A 25,151-nucleotide genomic window follows, 5' to 3' on the forward strand; every position below is an offset into this window, starting at 1 on the left:
CTCAGGGAGCAACTCTCGTCTCAGACACGGGCACCTCTCTGCCCCTCCTGAGCTGACCCTGCTCCAACACCTCCCTGCTGGGGGACCTTCCTGCCACGCACAGGAGATGCCACGCAGCCTGCGGACCAGGGGACGGAGCGGCGGAGCCAAGCGAGACCAGCGCGTCGGCCAAGGGCACCGCAGGTCCCTGGCCCAGCCTCCACAAACGCTCCACCGCGTCGGGTCAAGCAGACGGGACGTGGCACGTACTCGGGATACAGCTACGATGGCCATTACTCAGCCTGTCTAAATGAGAAGCTAATGATGAGGCAGGGGGAATGACAGCTCCACGGCAGGAGGGCATTGAAGCCTGCTGCTGGAAGCAAACATTTCAAACCAAACCCCACATTTCCCCCCTCAGTTTGACACGCGCCTCTCAGGAGCACAGAAACAAGGCATAGAAAATGGGACTTTCAGCCCACGTAATCAGCAACCATCTCTTGCCCCTTGCGAAGTACCGAGCCCCCCCCGCACCCCCGGCAGCCTCAGGGGGCAGGCCCCAGCCTGACTTTAGGGCATCCAGCTCCTGCCAGAGCTCTGGGAGACACACAACGCTCGTGATTCGCAAGCTGTGAAATCCATCTCAGCTAAGTTGACGTTCTTTTTGATTAGAGAAAACGCTACCCTAAGAAAAAGCAAACATTTTTGCAATTGTTATTACCCGTCTGACTTCAGCTACTGAAAACAAACCTCAAGAACCTCCTTTAAGCTATAAACATGCAATGAGCAGCAGTTTCATTGTGCGGTGTTGGAGTGACCAGTGCAAGTTTAACAGCTTAATGCAAACATAAGCCATTAATTTAAGGTGGTTATTTTTAGCAGCTGTAGAGCTAAGGGAGAAACAGTGCTGGCAGAGCCAAGAAAAACACAAACAAGGACGGTGAGAGTCTCTCTGCATCCCTCCTGCCACTGCCACCGTGGTGTTGACCTGCCGTGCCCTCTGCCACACACGGCTCCATCGCGGCCTCCTACGCTGCAGGGGAAGTTAACTAAAAGGCACACGCTTTGATTTTCCACTCTGCTGGTGGTGTTGGGATAACCAGTCTCCTAGCAAGAGGTGGTTACACTACAACGCTAAACAGTGTTCACTTACGTCATGCAGTTTCTTTCTCTGGGATCTTCCTTCCTTCTGTGATATAGTGACCCCAAAGTGCCACCCAAGGGAAAATTTGCCTGGAGAGCTCTTGAGTCACCCCATCCCACAGTACACAACCACGGACATATAATGGAGCGGTAGCTCTAGAACAGGAAGACCAACTTGGTCAAACTCAAGTGCAAGTCACTGCTTTTGTTTGCCTCCTGTCACACCGCATGGCACACGTGGTGCGCTTCTCATCGCCGGTGGTATTGCCTGTCAATTTACATTAAAAGGGAAATCAGATCTTCAGACTAAAGATGTTACCATTTGTTTTCGAAAGCAAGCAATAGGCAGAGCTCAATCTACTCTGTGCCTAACCTAAAATAAAACCTGTTTTCAAGAAAAGAAGTGCTCGCTGAGACAAGTATATACAAAAGAAAGATGAAGCTGTTTTTAAGCAGTAGATTTGTCACTGTGTGCCCAGGTCAGCTCCTGTTAAAGATGGGGATGGACGCTTGTCCGGGCCTGCAGCGGCTGCAGCAGAGGACAAGCTCAGCAGCCGGGGATGCTCCATGGAGGGGTCTGGCCACAGCATGGCCTCCCTGGCAAAAAGCAATCGCTTGCAGGCACCTGGTGGTCAGCCAACGCGGTGGGGCAGGTCAGGAGTCACTGGTGGTCCTGAGCAAGGCCAGTCACGCAGCTTTGCTAGGGGAAGGAAAGCCTTCCCTCTCTGTCCTGATATATATCCCCCTGTGTGTCAGCTTAGTTTGTAATTTTAAGAGGTAAATTCCTGTGGGCGAACTCCCTCAGACAAGTCTGTAACTAGGAAAGTTTCATGGGAAGAGAGAGAGAAAAACGGCAACTGAATGAAAAAGAAATCATATGTGTAAAGTCAAATTCTGCCCAACAGAACACAGGGCAGGAGCATTTGGCAAATAAAAGGCAAACAAACATGTAATTTTCCCCCAACATAAAAAACCCAAACAAACAAACAGCGACCCAGAAGAGCTCTGGCTGGAGCACGGGAGCAGAGTGAGCGGGATGGAAACAGGGACTGTGCCGGGGGAAGCAAGTCCCCACGACCCGGTGCCTCCCCAGGCCCCTGCAGGAGGTGCAGCTGCTCCCCACTGCGGTGCAACTCACCCGTCGGCAGCGTCCTGCAGCCCCCGGCACGCGGTTTCTGCGGCGCAGTGACCCTTACGGGCAAGCTGGGGCCTCGCCCCGTGGGGCTGAGCGAGGCCTGGGAGCCCACGGGCCGTGACTTTCACTGGGATGAGATGGTGGATCAGCAGGGCACAGGCATCTTGTCTCGATGGACGCGGCCCTTCCTCTGGGCACGTGGCATCAGCCATCTGCCCATGCCGCCTCTGAGGCACCTGGCCCCGAGGCCTCACCGTCCCTCAGAATAAAGCCGTCCCCTCGCCCCCGAAAGGGCGGCTTTCACCATGCGGGGAAGGAAAGGAGCGCCCCGGTGAGCGCACCCAGCAGCATCCCCCCACCTTCGGCAACAAGCACTTTCAGGAGCCACCTTTGGGTTCGGTCACAGCATCCCAGCCTTGCAAAACGCGTGGTTTGGATGCGCAGGCTCCCACGAGCCCCGCAGGGCGGGCCCAGCCGAACAGCAGCCGGTCGCTGCAGAGACCCTCCCGCCTTTCCCAAGCTCAGTGGTCGCTGGGGAGGGCTCTCGGCCACCCTCCCCCCCAAGCCCTCTGTTACTCCCCTCACGGGCAACATCGCAGCTGCTGCCCTGCACCGTGCCTCCTTTCCCCACCTACGGCCCTTTCCGCCTCACACCACGGCCCCACACAACGCCTCCCCCCTCTCTGATAAACGCCCAAGCCCCTGCTCCACTCCCCTCTCCCCGCCGGCAGCCCCCAAACCAAAACGGAAATCTTTCAGGACCCTTTTGCCGTTTTGTGCATGCAGAAGGGAGGCTAGTGGTGTGGCAGCCCCCTTGGTGCCTTCTTTTCTGTTTTTTTTATAAGGTTTAATTTACCTTTAGATGCCAAAAAGGTCTTGGCAAGAAAGTAGTCTCACACCATCCCACGCAGAGGACAACTGAGCAATCAGAAAAGGCAGTTTTCAAAGAGAAAGGGCTCCTGAAATTCGACTCTCAGCAGAGCTGCCATTTTACCACAAACATTTATACCGTATTTTGACCTGAAAGGAGTCTATCAAGCCTTACGTAGAAGACACATCCATCTGACCCCTTCTTCACAGTCTGGCATTGGCATGGCGTGCAGCAGCAGCACGCAGCCATGGCTCTTCTCCTGCAGTCACCCACCAGCTGCCACGTGGCACCGTAGAGCAAGGGACGTGCCGCAGCGGCGCAGTCAGAGACAGGACCATCAGCAGGCTTCATACGAGCGCGAGGCCTTCCCACAAGGCGCAGCAAGACACCCGCCCGACCGTGAAACCTCCAGCGCCCCGGGTGTCTGCAGGAGGTCCACCTTGTCTGGAACCGGTCCTGCCCCATCGTGCAGCTCTACACCTGGAGAGCCTCCTGCGCTGCGACTCCGGGCAGGCAGCAGGTCTTGAAGGAGGGAAGGCAGCATCCCGGTTTGAATACAAGACTTACAGGAAAATGAGGGTTGCGCCAACAACTCACACCGAGGGGAGAGGGGTAAAAAGGGGAATGAACGGCTGGGGTGGGGGAGCTTAAAATAAAGTAATTCTTGGAGCTGTCAATGAAACTCTACTCATTCCTTGCTGAAGTTAGTGAAATTTTCTGTCTGCATTTTTATCTGTAATACCTTAAGATGATTCTCACTTACACTCTGGTAAGACTGCCAAAAAAAAAATGTTAATAACTAATGAATATGAGCTGAATATAAATACCATTTAGCTTATTACATTTTCTAGTATATACTTCCAAAGCATGCCTTACCAAATGTATGTTTAATTTTATATAAACATTCAATACTTTGCTTTGGCATTTAATACATCCTTATGTGATGTTATCATATATTATATATGTCTATCATCACGCACAGATGACACAGAAATACACACCAGAAAAATGTTTTCCTTCCGGAGACAGAAAAGAAAAAGCCCTACAAAAAAAAGCCTCCCAGTTTTAAATTTAAAAAGTAATTAAAACCAACAACTACTGAATTGTAAAGTCACAAGGGTAAAAATGCATGTTATTAATGATGACACGAGCCACAGGAACAGATACATGTGGGTCCAATCTTGCAAAGCTAAGCTCATACATGTCTTTATTCCCTATGCTCCAGGATCTGACTTCCTTACATACTTGTTTGAAAATAATGCTGCTATGCATGTCCTTAAATATGAACGGCTACACTGCCGAATGGCTCAGGAACCTGTACTCCTGGGTTTTCGGAAGTTATATAGATGGCAGCTAGTGCAGTGAAAGGCTGGTTTCCCAATTCATTCCTTATTTTTAAGCATGTCCTTCTCATATGTTTAACATGCAAAAAAATGCACATAAAATAGCCCCAAACCCTGTTTCTCAGGGAAACATCTGCCTTCAAAATTCAAAAGACTGAAAGAAATCACAGCTGGGTTCATCAAGGTGCCCTCTTCTGGCCTTTAAAAACAACATTGTCTTGCTGTCACCTGGTTTTTTTGCTTGGAAGAGGCATCAAAATGAGCATCTGTTTGTGCAAATATTCCATTTATTTAATAAACTGGCCAGAAAAATACCACCACAGACCGTTCCTGATACCATACAAAACATTTAAAAATCCTTCACTTAACGTATGAGTTTATAAAAATAACTTACAACACTATTCTAGAAAACTCAGTAGAAATACATGAATTTGTTACCAGGTAGAAATTTAGGCATAAGGTGTTTTGCCCAGAGGGTGGGAGAATTTACCCCCTATTCACACCGTACTACTAAACTCCCGAGAACCATTTAATAAAAGTAATCCGAACCTTTCTGCTAAAAGAGAGGGAAATGAAAAAACAGATCAAAAAGCACATTCATTTCCATTACAAAGAGACATTTTTACCATTTCTTGATAAATATGTATGCAGTTTATCCAACACAGGAGGAATATTCAAGAAAGTACGTTTGTTATTTTCCATGGAAACCTCTGTTTTAAAAACATTGTTTTCTTAATTAAATATAAAACAAAGCAGACATGGAACTAAATACAGCTTTTAGGCCACATCTACGTAGAAGATTTTTCACTACTGTTTTTTGGAGGTGTTTGCTTGCTTGTTTGGACAGGGGGGTGTTCTTTGGTTGTGGTTGGTTTGGTTTTTTTTTGTTTGTTTGTTTGTTTTTTATTCTACAGGCCCACTAATCTGAAGGAAAGGCCAAGTGGTTCAAAGTGGCCAATTCATACCTGAAACAGTGCAGCATACAACAGCTCACCTGGAAAGGAAGAGTTTATTCAAATTGAAAAAAAGTTCAGAGCTCTTGGAAGTATAATTCATTCCACACTGGAATTCTGTCAGTTTCAAATTGGATTAATTATAATCACATAAGCTGCAAGATAAAGCTAAGAAGATCACATCTGTGTTATATGCACGGTTGTTACTGTCAGGGAAAAAAACCCCACCTTTCTGTATAACAAGGCCTTAATAAAAAGTATTTTCCTTTCTCAGCAAGGAGAACGTTTTCACAAATAAGTTTCTCTAAAATAAAAAGTCACAACGGAGTGAGTTTGGAAGCCAAGAAATACGTTATTCTAGATGGTACTAAACTTTTTTCCAAGGATATCTTCTTCCTCATGATCAAACACGTAGATACAATTTCCCCTCCATAGGCATGCGAGCTAGTAAAACGCACGCTCATGAGGAGACCCTGCAATTGCTGTGTTATAACCTAGTACACAGGGGCACTATAAAAGTATCTGAACTTGTAATTTTCTTGAGTTTGGAAGTTCTTTGTTCAGGTAAGAAACTAGAGAGGAATAAAACCAAAACAAAACAGTTGTTGTCCAGCTGCGCTAGCAGTTCTTCCATCACTGCCCACCAGACAATGCAGGCTTCAGGCTGTGATTTCATGAAAGCATTCGTTAAATGCCCTGCTAAGCACAGCTCAACAGTCAATATTCCCATTGCGTTGCTAATTGCCAGCCAACCACCGCAAGCGACCAACTCCCACAGCGCTCTTCTCCTTCGCATGAGGGAACGCTCTGGTTAACATCTACGCGTTTCTGCAGATGACCGAGGATGACTTCTCTTCAAACCTTCCTTCTGAATTGCGCAAGTCAGACGCTGAGATGAAGGTCAGTCTCTGGCAATAACAAGAATGGGGGTCTTTAACCTCAGCATCCAGCCTGAAGAGTATTTTCACCAGAACGCTTAGTCACAGACAGAGTGGTGAATATCTTAAGAGAAAGAAAAAAAGATAAATTTTAATATGGCTAGAACGGATTTTCTCTTCTAGAAAATCAACTCGGGCATAATGCTCAAAGCCACAGCCATTTCTTAAAGTAATAAAGTAATAATGAAAAACATACATTTAAAACCCTTGCCACTAAATAGCACCCATGCATACAAAACCCCCTGCTCTTCATTTACCTTATGGTCTTCCTTTTAGAGTGGAAAAAAAAGAATTAAGGAAATCACACAGCTTTCTATCACCTTTTCTCTTAGTGCTCCGAAGTTTTTACAGTGGGAATGAGCTCAGCAATAATAAACTCCAGTCCGTGCACCTCATGAATAAGTGTCTTTATGGCTCAAAGATAACTTCTTTGTTGGGAAAGTGAAATTAACTCAAGGCTACGGCATTTGGAGAGAATGCAAATTTTGCCTCTGTACTTTTCTAGATACTATAGAAATGTGGAACTGATTGCTGATGTAGGTATTATGTCTGGGATTTGTATCCTCTGGACAATAGCTAAGAAACACTTAGTAACTCTAGTTTGAAAAAGTCCAACCTTTACTGCTTTACAAGTCACATTAAAGAAAACAACATTTTCAAGAATAATTATTGTAAAATTAGAAGGTATCAAAATTCAAGAAGAAAAATTCTACAAAACCTTGTTTAATATTAGAACTTTACTATGCAAATAATTGCATAGTTTTGCATAGATAGACTATAGAAAGGAAAAAAGGAAATCAAAACCACTTCTATCTAAATGGTTCAAAGTTGCAATAATTAGCTATCATCAAAGCCATCTCTCAGGAAGAATAAACTTAGCACAGAATAAAGTATATACACATTTCAGTTATGCAAATAACACTGAAGTATCTAAAGATAATGGGGATCTGAAAGCCCTACAGTTCTCTCAGTAGAAGCTTTGCTGCATTAAGGCTGCTAGCAGCTCTTCAGAGAACAACATTAATAAATGATAGAAGTCTTCCATTTTCTGGAAGCACGGAAAGCATAACGCACAAATCAGGAAGACAAACGCATGGTCTAATATATATGGCAGAACAGCAGCAGTATATTTGAACTATCACGCACGGCTTGTTGAGACAGGGTTTCTAACTCCTCAGTTCTGATCCACAGACTGACAACATTTACTATTATTTCACTTTGAAAGACAAAGATTAAAAAGAGCAAAATTTATCTGCTTTCTTCTCGGCCCGAATGCAAGCTCTGGGTGTGCCACCCAGTTCCAATGGCTGCGGGGACCACACAGCTCCCTAACTCCAGTAAGCCAGCTGGGAGTCATTTGATAATTATTGGAAACATGAGGTTTTTTACAGAACTTGTTAGTTATTTGAGTGAAGACAAAACCTTAGATCCAATGACTGGAAAGCCATCATTAGCTAACTCAAAGAATCATTCCAGCTTTCAGAAGACACTTTCTCTTCATCACAGGTGCTCAATTACACACCGGTATTTCAAACGGTGCAGTACGGTCTAGGCTGAGAGGTAATTCTCTGTAAGGCTGAGGTCCTGCCAATCTGTGCTTGCACTTATTTGCACTTTGCCTTGCAGGAAATTCCATTCAGAAGTCAGGCTTTCTGCAGAATAAAATGCTGCTCAAATAAGAGAAGTGAAATCCGGCTCTAATTTGTAAGCAGTGAGAAATGGGACCCTCAGTCTTACAGTCATCGAGTAATACCATGAATCATAGGAGACTGAGCAATGAATTAGCACTAATGCTGGTGAAGATGTCAGCATTTGACCCTGCAACACTGTCCCCTTCCTGCTCAGATCAGGCTTAATTTTCCTTAGATAAAAATAATGCCGGTATTGTCCATCATTCTATTCATCCAGATATGCGCAGTCCTCGCAAATTCCAAACAATTTTTAAGCATTTTTTTAATCAAAGAGTACCATCTTGCACTTTGATTTTTGTTTACTGCTAAAGAGATTAAATTAAGTAACAGGAATAAAAAAACCTTTTGAAGACTGGCACTGAAAATGATTGCTGTTCCCTGGAGCTTTTAAATAGTGTATTTCTCCTGAGCCAATTTCTTCCTCCCCCACTCAAACAAATATGATTATCTGAAATTACCTCCCTAAATTATGTCTAATCATCATTCTATTCAGTTTCAATTTTAGCAGCTCAGATGTCCAGAATAAATTATGACTATCATCCTCTCTTCACACCGCATACGCTAATACTCCGCTCGAGTTCACAGGTTTGAATGCCTCACTCAGAGTTCCCCCTCCACAGGGCCCCTGGTAAGATAAGGACCTGCCACCCCTCTGCAATGGCTTCCAAGAACACCATTAAATGATAATACAGAAAAAAAAAAACAAACCAGAATCTGTATTGTGGATGCTTTGAAGATGATTCAGGTTGCTAGCAGTCCATTCCGTTAACATAGTTCATAATATATTGCTCATACTGTATCACTTTGGAAACAGAAGAGAAGTGAACTTCACTTCTGCAGACCACCATCCTGGTGCTCTCTATTAAACTTTGTAGCTAACACATGCAGGTAAAAACACAGATTCTGTACAAAGACCTACAAAGGTGATACACCGTTTTTGCAGGGATCCTCAGCTCATGTAACTGGTCCTAATACTACTAAAACCAGAGGAGCATCTCTGATTTATACCTGGGAGGAGCTGTCTCCGACCTACTAGAGAAAATTAAGCTCTTCATTAAAGAGGAACAGCAAGGCAAACACAAGGAAACAAATGGTTGTGTGGCCTCGTGTACTTAACTTCAAAAGTAAGTCTTAGAGAGCAAAGGAGAGATCTTTAAAAGGGTAGAATTTAATAGAAGTAATTGTCATGTAGCTGGTCCCCTTCCATAGCACCAGTTTATAAGCCTATTTTGAGTACACATATCTAAAAAAAAATAGCTTTGACAACCACTTTAGCAGAAACAGTATTTGAAGCCTTCATAAATGGATCTTTGAGTGGGAGGAGAATTCTATACTTCCCAGTAGAGGGAGCACTGGATTGGGGGAGACCATAAACATTTCACAAATTAACACACACACAAAAGAAATCTCAAATTAAACCTAAATGTTAGATTTCTAAATATTAAAACCAGATAATTTCCTGTCCTTCTCTCCCTCCTACATTCCCCCAAATTCTGACCTCTTTAATAGAGCTCTGCTATTCAGATTTCCAACACCTTAGCCCAGAATACTATGAAAGCTGAGATAATAAGGTGACTTCATATACAAACCTCTGCACAGACGGGATGAATTCCTATGGTGCTGTCCAGCTGTTCTTTTGTCAATCCACATTTAATAGCAGCTGCAAACCCTTGGGTGACTTCTCCAGCATTTGGACCAAGGACATGGAAACCAATGACTCTCTCCTAAATACCAAAGGTAATCAAATACAAGCACAGTCATGCATTCAGTTCTCTTTAGAGAACGTGTAAGATTTTTACTCACAGTATATAATTTCATCAATTCACAAAACATACTGCAAATTAATGCAACCACACAAAACTGAACTATCATTAGCACCAACAGATGGGAGATAGCGGGTATAATTTTGTTTTCTCTCCGAAAAGGAAAAGATTCAACTCCAGAATCAGCTTCCTTACAAAGTTTTGTGCAGGAGTCCTTTGTTTACATCAACAGCACACAAATTTGACACACACCACGGTCTATGTTTGATTATAGTGTACGTCCAAATTACAAACATGCACTTAAATTTTCTTCAGGCAAGCTATTCCACTCATTTCAACAGGCTGCTTGCCTAAGTAAAGATGAGCACCTTGCACAAAGATTTGCAACATCAGGGCCTATGCTGGGCAGAGACATGGTGCGTATCTATTAAAGAAATTTCAGTTTGATTGTTGGTTACAGGAAAGGGCCACAAGCTAAAGGTTCGACTAACAGATGTAGCAAGAGGTGCATTGTAACTAAACTGATGACTACTCTTGTTCCACTGTTTGCTGTCATTGGGAAAGAATATACCTAGAGACTGGCAAAACAAGCTGAAAAGACATCCAGTTACAAGGAAGATACTATTACTTCACACTGCTCACATCCATACTACTGTTCAGTTGCAAAATACGTCAAACTGCGTATATATCCTCAGCAAGCACTCAACAGAAGTACTGACGTCACTCGCTTTTCTTAAAGAAAAGCTTGCTTCTCTAAAAAAAGGAAGTCTCCTTTAGCAAATGCCAGCTGCTGTGGGCTTCAGTAGCTTTCAGGGCATTCATCAGATTTTGCTGAGCACAGATGTAGCCCAGTTGGGTACCAAAAGTTATCTGCTCCTCCCACTAAATATCACATAGAAGGGAGTGTGGATACTCAGTACACTGAAAGGTTGTTTTTCTTTCAGTAAGCCCGAGGACTGAGGTTTACCACAGGGTTTATTTAAATAAGAAAAGCTATAATTAGGTAATAACTAAAATGGAATTATCCTTATTTTCCTTTAAAAATATGTACATATGTAAAAATAAAACCATAGTAAAAAACTGGGCTAACTACAGTTTTAAATAGTTACTGAACAAATTTTTCATTCAGGCTAACTTTCAGCTCTACTTCTGGATATTTAAACACGTTCCCAATTTTCAGGACAAGAAATGGAAACAAATTAATGAAACACTTTAAATCACCATTAAGCCTTTTCATTTTCTTAAGCAACTTTGGATTAGGAGCATAACCATGGGCTCCAAAATAGCTTCCACGCTAGTGCAAACTCCTCCAGAAAGAGGATATGGGCAAAACCAGACAGGTTTTCAAATTTTACATAATGGTGATGTGATGCTTAGAAAGACTGCAGTAAGATAAATCTCTGTCTGGCGATAAAAGAAAATAGATAAAGCAGATCCAAAATTTTATTAGGCCGGATAACTCCATGCCACTATCTTAACAGGAATACATCTTTACAGCCCATTATTTTTCATAATAATTCATATTATTAAAATCAACTACATTTTTATTAAACAGATGATGATCATCCAGAGGGGAGCATACCAATTCTTTTGACCAATTAGTAATTTTGCTTGCGCGTCAGCAGGTACTGTACATTTCCATAGCCAGGAAGTTTTAACCTAGTCCAAGGATAATCCTGGCATTACCACCCTAAATGAGATTTGTGCTGGCAAGATACGTTAATCCTGTTAGAATGAGCTCGAGAGTTTTATAGACACATGTGGATTTGCAGAGGTTACAAGTTGTGATGGTTTCTGAGTGACTTCAATTTCAGAGAGAAGACTCTCCCAGAAAAGAATGTCCCAGTTTAGGGAGGGGAGAATAAGGTAAACATGTAAGACTTCTAACCATTTTTACATACATTGATTCATTCACTTTTCACAGTTAATGAACAGTCTTAGCGATCTCTACTTCTTATTTTACGTATATGAAGAAGTACCATATATCAACGGCAACGACAGAATTTTCTGTTTTACTGAGGACCATTTTTGTATAAATAGAGTATTGCATCGCTATTAATATTTTAAATTTTAAAAGGCAGAAAAATTTAAATTAATTTTTAATTTGGTAAAAATAACCTATTTATAGCTGTGATATCAATGAACCCTATAATGAACATATGGCTGCTGTTTTCCCTGGAAGGAAAGATGCACTTACATTATCTTGAATATTGCAAATTATCTTCGCATAGCATTTGTTGTTGTCTCTGGATGGCACAGTCCATTCCAGTGGCCAGAAATGACTATGGTACACCTGGAAATACAACACAGGTTAAAAAAAAAAAAAAAAAAAAAAAAAAGTTCTGTAATTTCACAGCAGAGAACATGATCTTCCAAAAACCGCCAGATTATCTTAAATTTGCCTTCTCTACCTCCAAAGGCAGAGCTTTACTACTGACTGCAATTGCTTTTCAAAATCACACATGGAAAAACTTCCAACAGTTGCGATGCAGCACAAGGATGAACCGTTAACTAATAACTCTTCATTAGCAATCAGCCATGCATGTAGAATTTGGAATACTTGAAATCAGGGCGAGACTCTTCCCTTGATGAACGCCAAAGAAGGAAGCCTCTACAAAACAAGCACTAGTGTCATCCAATAATTAAAAAAAAAAGAAGCCATAAGTGTATTACACTTCCAGGATGCAGTTCACCATGCTCTCACTGAACTACACAAACACAAGCTTCCCTTGTGGAAGGCTATATTGTCTCCAGTCTACCCAGGATGAAGGCAAAAATATTTCTCAGAGCAGAAAAAGGGAAGAAATAGCCTTAGAGTCTGGGTTTAGGAGAGATGAGGGCATGCTTTTTGCACTCTCTCTTAAATTATGTATCACTGCAAAATGGAAAGTACATTAAAAAAAAAAAAAACCCAAACCCAAAAAACACATTCTTCTGTCTGCCCCAGCCAACATCACTGGACAGATTCCTAACTGCAGACAAGGTTGCTCACCCACCTGTATAGCATGTATTTCAGAAAATGACAGTGTTTTGAGGCACAGTTCTACCCAGAAGTCTCAACAGCTCCCATTACAAACTAACCTGAAGTTGATTACTATTTGAAAGAAGTTTTTAATTGATCACAACTCGAGTAAAAATATGTCCCTTCACAAACTAGGAGAGACAACCCAGTGTCTTTCCTTATTAATGAGGTTACAAAGCATTTATAAGCATTGCTATCTGAAACTGAAATTTAACAGGTCTGGATGACAGATGCAACTCAATAATCCTACTGAAGCTTGCAAAAGCCAAGATGGTGACATGATAGAGAGGTCAGAATAAACTAAATTAGGACTTAGCCACAATACAAATGCTTCTGGATGCATATTTTCAAAAATGGCTTTGAAAATGGAAAGTGCATTTTCCACAAAGAAGGGTCCAGTGTTACACATGTAATAGCAAGAACTTGACTCAATAACAAAAATTTGACTGTGTATATACAAACTTTGTGGGGAGAACAGAATTTAAACCCCTGCCCTACAGTCAGGTTAACAGTACTTGACACACTGCTATTTTAAGTCATATTTACTTATTTTCTCCACAGTCCAAGTCAAAAAATGCAAGTGACAAAGCTAAGAGGGAAACAAGTTCTCAACTTTGTAAGCCTCCACTTATCTGCTTATTTCCCCAAATAATGCTCCTCATGTGATCTTCAGGGGACATTGAAGTTCCGTTTATTGTCAGGCTCCCTCCCCTCATGCTTTCTGTAATGTGGTCTGTACAGCATTTTTTAAGAACAGCCTCAGGCACTGAGTGCTTACATATGTCTAATTTCACTCTTGACCAGCAGTCCCAGTGAAGGAAAAGGGATCGCTCAGGTGAGTAAAGTTGTACACATACCTCCTTGCATAGTCAAAATAAACAGGAAAAATGAGCATAACAACATTTGGCTTTATAAAGTAAAAATCACCATGGCAAGGAATTTGCCACGCTGCAGCTACAAAAAGCTCCACTTGGACATCAAAATCAATGTATTGCTTCCAACACATAACCAGCTTTAATTTATCCTGAAGCACTTGCAGACAGCAAGAAACCTTTCTTTTTTTAACCAAATGTTCCACCTTCAAGCCCTGTTTGCCAAAAATAGAAAATATTTGCAACTAGAGCTATCAGAATTGGGAACTATTTTTATAATATGCCTAGGAACTGCCAAGGAAGACAAAAATGCACCTAGTCACCTCCTGCCCTTACATCAGAACACAGAATGCTGTTTTAATCGACTCTTATCATTATTTTAAATTACAAATTGGGAACTTGAAATCCAGATGAAACTAAGGCATTTACCTCAATGTTTTCCTCCCCAAACTTCTCTACTGCAGTCTCTTCAGAATACCCACAGGCTCCGTACTCCAAAGGAGTGAACACAGTGGTTGGAACATTCACATAGTCACACTGCGTGGCATACAAAACAAATAAAATCACATAACATCAGTAATAAAATCAGTACAATGGGTAAAAATTCAGCAGTCTGAAATTCAGAGAGGAAGAAAAGTTGGATTATTCAGAATTTGAAAGCTACTTCTTTTTTTTAATTAAAAAAATTGTTTTAAATTAAACTACAGTTTTGGTGTTGTCCCTCTCAGAGGTATTAACTAGAGCAAGAACAGAAAGACAATTTAAAGCCACACTGACATTAACATGTATAGATTAAAAAGGAGAGGAAATTCAGTGCCCTGTTTTAAAAATGTACACGATCAAAGGTCTGGTACATTTTTAAAACAGATAAAGTAGACTGTTCAACTGCCTCTACAAAGCACGCTATTTTTAGCCGGGAAGGCTGCAAAGACTACACCATCATCTTTTTTTATCAACTGTGGCCTAGGCAATGCCAAAGAACCAAAGACAGGAACTACAGCCATTTGGGGGGAGGACAGCTAGAACTAGAGCTGATACTGTGCGCACTGTAATCACATACCATGAGAGACAAACACTAACCCCTCCTTTCACTGGAGCTTTACAGTGTTCTAGAGCTTCCCTCTCTGGGCAACCTCTGGGCCTGACCACCCTCACTGTAAAGAAGTTTTTTTTCTTATGTTTAAATGGAATGTTCCTGTGTTTCAGTTTGAATCCATTGCCTCTTGTCCTTGCACTTTATACCACTGCAAAGAATCTGGCTCCATCTTCTTTACTCTCTACCGTCAGGTAGAAATACACACTGATAGAAGAGCTCCCCAAGCCATCTCTTCTGCAGGGTATAAAAATTCCCAGCTGTCTCAGCCTGTCCTCATGTGCCAGATCCTCCAGTCCCTTGATCATAGTCATGGCCCTTTGCTGGACTTGCCCTGTCCTTCTGGTACTGGGAGCCCAAAACAGGACACAAAATCCACACCTGTCTCACCAGAGCCAAGTGGAGGGGAAAAGGTCACTTCCCTCCACCTGCTGGCAACATTCTGCCAGGATGCATCTGCAGGATGCAGCCCAGGATGTCACTGGCCGCCTTTGCCATGAGGGTACACTGCTGGCTCACGGTCAGCTTGTCCTCCAGACCCCGCGAGGCTTTCTCTGCACAGCTGCTTGCCAGCTGGTGGGTCCCCAGCCTCTGCTGGTGCATGGGGTTACACCTCTCCAGACGCAGGACTTTGCACTTCTCCTTGCTGAACGCTGCAAGATTTCTGTCAGCCCATTTCTCCAGCCTGACGAGGTCCTTTGGAGTGACAGCACAACCATCGGGTGCATCAGTCACCTCCCCCCAGTTTTGTATCATCTGAAAACTTGATGAGGGTGCACTCTGTCTCATCACCCAGATCATTAATGAAGATGTTAAACAGTACTGGAGTATCCAACCCTGTGGCACACCACTAGTGACCAGCCTCCAGCTGGTCTTTGCAATGCTGGCAGTTTGGCCAGTTTTCAGTCCACCTCACTGTCCACTTATCTAGCCTGTACTTCATCAGGAGACAGTATCAAAAGCCTTTACTGGAGTCAAAGTAAACAACATCCACTGCTCTCCCCATATCCACCAAATTAGTCATTCTGCCATAGCAGACTAGCAGGCTGGTCAGCTCTATTCAATTTCTAGTAATTTTAATTTCTACAGATTTCAACTCCAATCAATTTCCTTTGTGACTGGGGATCAACCAAGGTGCTGCTTACTATTCTTTCCCCACCTATCCATAACACTTCATTATGTTTCATACAATCACCCTTTCTGGATTCGTTACAACAGCAATGTAAACCAGGATCCCATCTAAGTAGTTATTCATTTCTTGGATTCACTGAAAGAGATGATGCTTTCTTTGGCAGCCTAAGGATTTTCATATCTAGAGAGACAGTTATCTGGCATAAAATGTAAATTAAGACATGTCCATATTATTGCAGCAAGAAGAAAATTCTGTCTCCAGCTATGGATTTCTTAAAACTTTGCCTGGCTGATGTAATGACATTATGCACACCTATGCAGGATTCTGTTACCGCAATACCTGCCAACCTAAAATAAACAACTCAATCAAGCTCTAAATCTGACCGACAGCTGAACTTGATATGAATACAGAAGGCTCTGAAAGAGAAAAGCCTTTATGCTTATGCCCTATGGTTATGAAGGTGAGCAAGCACTTACATCAATGGTGCTTGGATAGCAGTTCTTTAAAGGCACTCTCCCTTCCTCTTGGTTTAAAGATAAGGTGTAAATGAGTACCCACGTTACTCCTATTTGGACTAGCATAACTTAACTGAAATCTACAGTTGCAACAGAATGAAACGTAAACACTGAACTGATGAACTCAACCTCTCAGGTATAAGTACGTGCTGACTTATTGACATATTTCATCTTCCTTTCTGTCTATATTAAATTATAAGCGGAACTATGTACTACATTGAAAACACGTGGATGAGAAGTGAAAAAATTAATGGCAATAATGTTGAAAATGAAGAGCATCACAAACCGCTTTTACAGTCTATTTAGGGACCATAGGTAAGTTTAGTAAACTGCTTATGAATTAGAGTTAAAGCATTTAATGGGACAAGAATGATTCCTGACTTTTAGAGAAGGCAGTAGAGTTAAAAACAAGTTAAATAATCTCAGTTAATTTTATTATCATTATACTCAGAGAGAAAAATAAAACCTCTTACTAGGAAAAAAAAGAGACTACTGCTTAATCCATAAGGTATTAACTTCATCCTACACAATTAGCAGACCATATCTGCAGTAATATCTTTGCAAGGGGAAAATTAAAGTGATCATCAAAGCTAATCCTTAAAAGCCTACTGAGTTTTCCATAAAGAAGCAGACCTGCACTCTGCACTTAGAAGGAGAGCAATGACAGTGTTTTGTGGCAACTGGTTCCTTACCTTACAGGTTGCCCCAGCATAAAGCCTTTGAACTAACAATCTTCCTGCCTGGATTGCCACCGGTGTGAGTTCCAGCTTGTCCTGCAGTATATCTCCAACAGCATAGATATACGGCACGTTTGTTTGCTCCTCATCATTGACAGGAATTTTTCCTGTTCTGCAATTTGAATTAACAAGAAAAAAGATCTAAGTGTTCTGCTGTGAAGACTGGAGGCATAAATAACTTTGCAGGAGTTAGGCCCTTTAGTTTTAAGAGCAAATTACATGTATTTGAAGTATAAGGGAAAGAACTCATATTCACAATCTTACAGTCTTGCCCAAGACTGTAAGGTAGTGCAAATTTGACCAAAACCAGAGGAATTAACACACTGGATAAGAAGGTAGCCCGTGACGTTGTGATTCATCTCCTGAATCAATTCTTTGGTGAGGCATAAATCCTTTCCTCAAACACCCTCTACTACGAGCTGAGCTGTGTACTTGAGGAATGACAGGAAAAGACATTCTCCCACTCAAGCTGTAGGGCAAAAGAATTTCTCCACTACTGAAATTCCAGGCTGAAGCAGCTTCTATAAACTTACCCTTCAGGCTTCTACACAGAGACAGGTCAAGCTGTTAGACACTCTACTTAAGGAACAGCCAGCAAGCTTTTTAGCTATAATACTGAGCTAATGGAAGTTTTTAATTATTAATATTTCCCACATCATTAATAAATGAGATAGTGCAGTAATCACTGCAGGAAACACATGTAACAGGGAAACCTAATCAGACAGGCACAGAAACAGTCATACAGTTACTTGAATGACGAGCAGTGATTCCCATACTAAAACCCAACTTGCTCAATTTTGCCCTTGTTAACAAATACACAGTTTATGCTAATAATTTTATAGTTCATTCTATTAAGCTAGTAATAGGTGTCCTGATGTCAGAAAGATGTGTACTGTTCTACGAGACAATACGGGTCTGCCAATTTGGAGTGGACCAAAACTTCCAATTATTTAGAACATCCCAACAGTTCCCTTCAGCAACATCAGTCACTGTGTTCACATACAAGCTGCCCTCTGCACTGTTTTTCCATAGACTACCAAGCCAAGTTCATGGTCCTGTCTTTTCTTCAAAGGGAACGTCATCTAGGCCCCACATGCCTGGAAGATGTTTTAGTTACCAATATTGAAAATGTTACTGATAGCTCCACTCCCTGGTGCAATGACCTCACTACATTAAACGTGAAATGCTCCTGTGCAGGAGACAAATTGTTCCCAAGGGTTGCTCTAAGGCAAGGAATAAGCTCCTTCAAAAACTAAAACACATCACCAACTCAAACTGTGAGTTTAAGGAATGCTACTTTGACCTTATATTTAAAAATAAACATATAGTAGCATTTACATTAAAAATTTAAACAAAACCCACCACACTAAAAGCCTGTATGAACAAACAGATCTCTGCCCCAAGAGGTGGTAGAGAGAAAAAAAAGGAGATGGGAATAAGAGTACAAGGAACAACTGACAGATGCTAGAAAGCCCAGTCACTGGAAGAAGCTGAGACTGACCTGTGAACCTAGATGGAACGGAACAGACACTTCTGATTCCCAGCATTTAGGAACTGACATTTCAGCATCAAAAAAGCAAACGTGGCAGTACTATGGGAGAAAAATGCAGCTATCTGCTACACAGTCTCCTATCCAAGCGTATGCAAACGGGAAACAAATTTTTTCTCAACACGTTTGAATGTCTATGCACCACTACCACTGGAATAGTAAATGACACAAGCTCACTAGTCAGTGACGTACAGCCATCTGTCCTTACTTTTCATTGATCTTCACTCCAACTTTGTCCAAACCAATTTTTCTTGTGCATGCATCTCTTCCGATTGCTAGCAACACCTGCAAAACAGCAATGCACGTTACCGATTTTTTTAAAACCTCAAAAGTGCGTCTGCATGCAGCTATCTGTTATTTTCATTATATACTAAGGATTAGTAGCTAAGGATTGGTCACGTTAAAATGAATACGTTTGTCACTCATTGTACGTTCACAGAGTTCAAGACAAGCCACACCATCACCGTGGCCTATAAATACCAGGTTTTATTGATAAGATTAAATACAGCCAAATAGCTTTCCCTGGAAAAATACCCCAAGAGCATTCTAAACAAATCGGTTAGGGTCAGATTCTTTATTTTATTTCCTCTTTTATACCGAAGTATTATACCATATTCCTACCAGAGCAGACGACCCCAAAATGCTCCACAAGGGAAGGGCTATTCAGGAAGGAAACTCAGATGCTTAGGGAAATAAAAAGACCATAAAATAATCTTTGTTTTGATCAGAAAATATAATTTACTTATATAGGCTCTCAGCCAAGTCACAGCCAAAGAATATTATTTGTTGAATATTATTTGTTTCAACATCTGTTCAGAATGAGGGACAGACGAGGCCAAATTCTTACCCATCCTATCAACTTGGCTACTTTAACAAGCAAAACAAGTTCCAGCCTATACCATCACAAGGAAAAGTGCTATGGGCTTTGCAGTCTTGGACAACTGCCCAGGTAACTACACAATGTTTCTCATACGACAACTAAGAACTATGCTGAAGGAATCAGAGATCTGCTTCAAGTCTTTCAGATGACCAAGCACGCTGCAGAGCTGAAGGTCTTAAAATGCATCACACAGAGCTCATAGCTTCTATGAGGAGTGACAGCATTTCAGTGAAAGATGTAGCAGCAATAAGAAATCAGAAGTTTCCTTAATGAACAGATGGCACTGATTTGCTAGCTAAAAAGCTTTCACTACTATGGACCAGGAAAAATAGTATTACAGCACTGTGCGACAGCACTGTTGTTAAACTTTCTCATAATATTAGCCCTCATATGCACTGAGGCATGTCCTTGTTATGGGATGACTAATGCACTATACAGGTAAACGAGGTCACTGGCACACAATATTTGCAGTCGAAAATCCCAGGCTGGCAAATGCTTGTCTTTATGCATTCTGTGTAGTTCCAAATACTTTATTCACAACTTTTTTTTTTTTTCCTTTCAGCATCAAGGCCTAAGAAAATGAGTGGGGTGAGGGGTGATGGAAATAGTCAATCCAACATATAATGGCATACCTGCACACTGCAATTTTATTGTTTTAAGTGTGTCATGAAGTTCCCTGACTGACTTGCCACAGGGCATTAGTTGTTTTTGTGAAGATGCTGCATCAACAACAGGTCTTGAGAAGACATGACACCTGTTTATTTAGCTCTTGCACAGACCATTGTTTTGTGCTAACTCCAAAACACGCTTTAGTTACTATGGAAGTTATTATAAACCATTATTTATAGTTTATGACAAATATCCCACTGGCGAAAAATCCTGCAACTGACTGCACGTGACCAAGTTCCTCTACATCCCTAAGCTAAAAAACAGGTTTCAAAGTATGCAAGTGATCTGGTAAGGCACATGGGACTCATGCCCACGGATTCTGGGATTTTTGTCACATTAATTACATGTTGATTGTGTGCAATTAGCATATAGTAATGATTAAAAATCATTTCAAAAAATCTGAACTATGGATAAAAACACCCCAGAAAATCTTAACATTAAATGGAAGGCTACTTAACATTCTTTATGTATATAGACAGGACTCACAGTATTGTACTCCCCTTCAATTATTTGGTTCCCCTTTGTGGACTTGGCTATAACTTTCAATCTTCCAGGAGTTCCTTCCTCAATCTGCTCAACCTACAACATCAGGAAAGGAGGGAAAAAAAAAAAAAAAGGTTTAGTTTCAAATAAAGATATGCAAATGTATCTTTGTCGCACCACATATCTTATCATTGAAAATGAGTATTTAAACATGAACTAAAATTCAAGCATTCATTCTAAAGATATTTCACCTTTCTCTAGATTTGTGATTACTACTTGCATGTTTAAACGTTTTGGTTTATCTCCATGTATTTATTCTTATGACCAACACAATAAGACCTTGTTTCTGTTTATAAAAGTTGATTGATAGCTAAGTTCTTGTCCAATCCCACCACAGGAGCTGCTAAGATCGACTGGGGACAGAGTCGGTGAGGAGGAAGGGAACTCTTGCAAAACCTGGAAACAGCATCAGACATTTTCTTCGACTGCACCTTGAGGACCATCGTGCCTTCCACCCACAGGAAGCCACAGTCACAGCCCAACCCTTTTAGCAGGCCTTTGCCCTGTTTGAATGATATTAAGTCCAACACGTAAAGCTGCCATGGCCTTGCAGGAGAGGGCAGCAGCTGGCTCTAAATGGCTGAAAAAAACACCAGAGCCTAAGAAAAAAAACTCTTCAGAGTTCCCCAGAGTCAGGTGAAATAAATATTCCTAGTTTTAGCTACAGATCCAGCTGCACACTCTCAAGCGATGCAGCAGGTTACTGCCTATTCCAGCAAAGCAGGGTGGGTGGGAAGTAAAGGTGAATCTTTTTGCAACTGTGCTTTGTTCAGAGGAACAAAAAACAAACAAAAAAAAAAGGTTTGTTTAAAACAAAACAAACCCCAAAATACTCTCCCTTCCACACCCCATCCCTCCATATACCAGAAAAAAAAAGGCAGCAAGAGCAAGACCACTGGGTTTTTTTCCAAACACTCCTTTTTCCTCTGATAAATAAATCAAGTAAACAAGTAAATGGACTTGAAAGCTACATAGGCGGATTCTCTTTTGTCCTCACTAATATTCACTGGACTGCGAGGAAAGGACTGGATATCCTCAGCTACAGTCCTTCCCTTACCCTCCCAGAACAGCAAGGCACCCAGCTGCTTCCCGTGGCTGGCTGTACATACAAGAGACATGTACATTTGCAACATTTAACTTAATTCTGGGAAATTTTTAGTGTTCATACTACAGAAGAAAAAGTACTTTTCAACAGCTCCCCTAGTTCCTACTTCATATTCAGTCTTTGAAGACAGAAAAAGCAAAATTTCTGATGAAGTTCTCTTCCCCTTTTTTAATTTAAAAAAATCTAAACCTTCTTTGCCATCCTACCAACTCTACCTACCAATCACTGTGTTAAACTGCTCCTATTCAAAGGCAGCATTATTTATAATAATTCATCTGCTGTCTTCAAATGTCCCAACGAAGGGTTTTAATAAGCACAACATGTATAACTTCAAAAACAATGTTTGAAGGAGATGAGAAGACCTGCTAAAAACATATCCAGCAATTTAAGTTTAAGGATATGCTCAACTGAAAACAGGGACAAATATCTTATTCCCATTGACATCAAAGACATGTAGTGAAGGTGCAGGGTAAAACACACAAAAGTGCATTTTGTGACTAGGGTGATGGACTCCTCTTCGCAGGGTGCATCTGGAGGAGACCACTCAGTATTTAGTTGAAATGATCTGTTTCTTCTAAGATCTACTTCCTCCTTTCACATCCCCCAGAAGAGCCTACAAAAAGCTATGCCTGAAACAAAAGCTAGATAATCATCCCTGCTTTTCATACAATATGGGATTTGTACAGTGCAAACTAGCATAAAAACCAAAGTTCCTTGAAACATCCCACTTTGACTTTTCACAGCAAATCTCTTGCACTCTGTGAGAGAGGGTCAGATCCGCAGCGCGGTAACTGGCAAGAGCTTGTTTTAAAGCTACTCTTGATACTGCTAAGGGTGAAAATGAACAGTCTTCACTCGATTTAATGCTTTAATCCCCAAAGTGTTAAACTCGGTAACATCCTGGTTTAACAACAAATTGCAAACTGCTTAATACATTATTTCCTATTTCATAATAATTAAGCACAAATTATTGTGAAAAAAAACATTAAGAAAAATACTTAGCATCCTCTGAAGTCTTTGATAAGGCAATTTGACATCAGAAAAGCTTCAGAGCTTATCTAATCTGCTTTTCAACCTGAATTTGCCTATACATGTACATAACTAGCGGCACCAGTACTCCTACTGAATTCAAAGAAAACTGAGGAAGTATTTAAGGACTCTCCCAAGTAAAGGATACAGATGAATACAAAGCCCATCTACTTTTCTGGATAGTCCACTGGCCCTGAGCACATAAGCAGTATTTGCTGGCTGAGAATTTGAGAATTGGCAATGAAAAATGTGACTATTTGCAATGCACTGGCCCTGAGCTCACAGGAAATCATATATCTGTTTAATTATAAGCCTGCAAGAAGTTTCACAGATTTCAGGACAACTGCTGAATTTAAGTATATTCAACACTTGCAGGACCAGGATAACAATGAGTAACAACACTTTTAATGCAACATATACTAACCCATCTAATTCTGATAAAAACAATGAATTCTGGAATCTCCCAAAATTTTAATATTAAGACTAAATTGTACCTTTCAATTATGTAGATTCATGGACTTACTCAGTTTAAAACAAAAATTAACACATGCTATATCTTAGAAGATCCTGTATTGCAAATTCAACTTTTGTATTCACTAAAATAATTTACATCTTAAAACAATATGATAGGTATATTGCCATCAACTGTAGCCCTATACCACTTTGAGCCTACCTTGATCGGCACAAACTCCCTAATAAAGTTGATTCCATGTTCTTCCATGTATTCGCCAATTTTGTTTGCAATATCCTGGTCAAATCCTCTTAAGAGAATGGATCTCACCATTACAGTGACATCTAATCCAAGACCCACAAGAAATCCAGCACATTCCAAAGCCACATAGGAAGCTCCAACCACCAGGGTTTTCCCCGGACAGTAAGGCAGAGAGAAAAGATCATCACTGGTAAAAACAGAGGGGGAAAAAGAAAAGAAAGTTAGAGATAACCAGAAGAATGTATTGTGCTGTACATTTATTTAATTTCTTCTGTAAGAATAGGACTTTATTTATCTTCCTGCTCACTAAAAAAACACCAACAACTTAATTTTTTGGAAATTCAGCTGGAATACAAGATCAGTACATGACAGATTAAAAAGGTGTAATTAGGAGTACACACACACACAAAAAAAAAAGAGAGTATAAAAATTCTGAATCACCACAAAAATTTTGAGGTTTTTTTTACAGAAACTTATGACAAATTGTTAAAAAAGGTAGGTGGTTTTTTTTTTTCCAAACTGAATCTTCTTCAAATGTCTTGCTGCAAATTTTAGCTCCTGAGAGCTTAAAGGAAGAGGAAGGGGTGCAGCTTTAAGATACAAATACCATCTTCACTTCTTTGAAGACTTATCCTTTTGCTGAAGCATTACAGACGGTGTTAAATATACACAGACAATAAAACAAATTAATGCAAAGCACATTGACAGGCAGAGACAGAAGTACAAAATTATGAAAAACATGTTTATTTGCCTGCTTTCCATTTCTTTCAACTGCTTCATCAAGCTACGTCAGTTCTACCACACTTTGGACCTAGACTAGAAATCCAGGGCTTCACAAGGAAGCAGGGACTCATGGAGGAATCGCGTTTGCTCAGCAGAGACTTAGGCAGAGTCTGGCAATGCAATTCTCCAAAAATTTAAATCTAAAATACGTGTGTCTCTGTCAGCCAACAACTGCAAAGGCTAAACAAAGATGCTCTCTGCAAATGTTGTGGTGGAATAAAATGTGATTGTGTAATTAAAGGCTACATCACAGTTCCTATCCCCCAGGGAACCCAGTGAAGATTACACAGACAGCCTCAATCTGATAGTCTTTAACTCTGGCATTCCTGACTCTTCCACCTTAATGTTATTTTAGAGCATCACTTTACAGGCTACATTATCTGTTACCTTTAATTTCACTACCACTTATTAGAAGGGAAACATACAACATGGTGTTTTGGTTTCACAGGGATTATGCCAGTTATTTATTTCATTTCTATAGGTTTGCAAGGCTGTAATTCCAACCTCTGTTTCTACATTAAGTAACTTAAAAGTTACTCTCATATGAAAACACATTTCATCTGCATATCACTTTTTTTTTTTTTTTTGTCAAAATTGTGCTAGAATTGCTTGGTCTTATCAATTAACCAGACATTTGAAACCGGTTTCCTCAGAAATTGAAGTAACTTCACTGAGTAGCTGGAAAAAAATTGGG

General features: G+C 41.0%; 1 protein-coding gene across 7 annotated transcripts in view; it reads right to left on the reverse strand.

Annotated features, from left to right (window-relative positions):
* Window positions 1–4,740: 4,740 nt before the first annotated feature.
* Window positions 4,741–25,151, reverse strand: part of TXNRD1 (thioredoxin reductase 1) — a 50,210-nt gene continuing 29,799 nt past the window's right edge. For all 7 annotated transcript variants that reach the window (XM_087767511.1, XM_087767513.1, XM_087767515.1 and 4 more), the window contains 8 exons: window positions 23,636–23,861; window positions 20,772–20,864; window positions 18,945–19,021; window positions 17,143–17,299; window positions 14,140–14,247; window positions 12,014–12,109; window positions 9,643–9,777; window positions 4,741–6,426 (listed from right to left, as the gene is read on the reverse strand). In XM_087767511.1, coding sequence (XP_087623637.1) covers window positions 6,358–6,426; window positions 9,643–9,777; window positions 12,014–12,109; window positions 14,140–14,247; window positions 17,143–17,299; window positions 18,945–19,021; window positions 20,772–20,864; window positions 23,636–23,861 — 961 coding nt within the window. In that variant the 3' untranslated portion in view covers window positions 4,741–6,357. The remainder of the gene's footprint in view (window positions 6,427–9,642; window positions 9,778–12,013; window positions 12,110–14,139; window positions 14,248–17,142; window positions 17,300–18,944; window positions 19,022–20,771; window positions 20,865–23,635; window positions 23,862–25,151) is intronic.

The sequence above is a fragment of the Nipponia nippon genome, unplaced genomic scaffold (assembly GCF_047370975.1).
Source record: "Nipponia nippon isolate SJK-2023a ecotype South Korea unplaced genomic scaffold, ASM4737097v1 scaffold_3, whole genome shotgun sequence".
In the NCBI taxonomy this organism is placed as follows: domain Eukaryota; kingdom Metazoa; phylum Chordata; class Aves; order Pelecaniformes; family Threskiornithidae; genus Nipponia; species Nipponia nippon.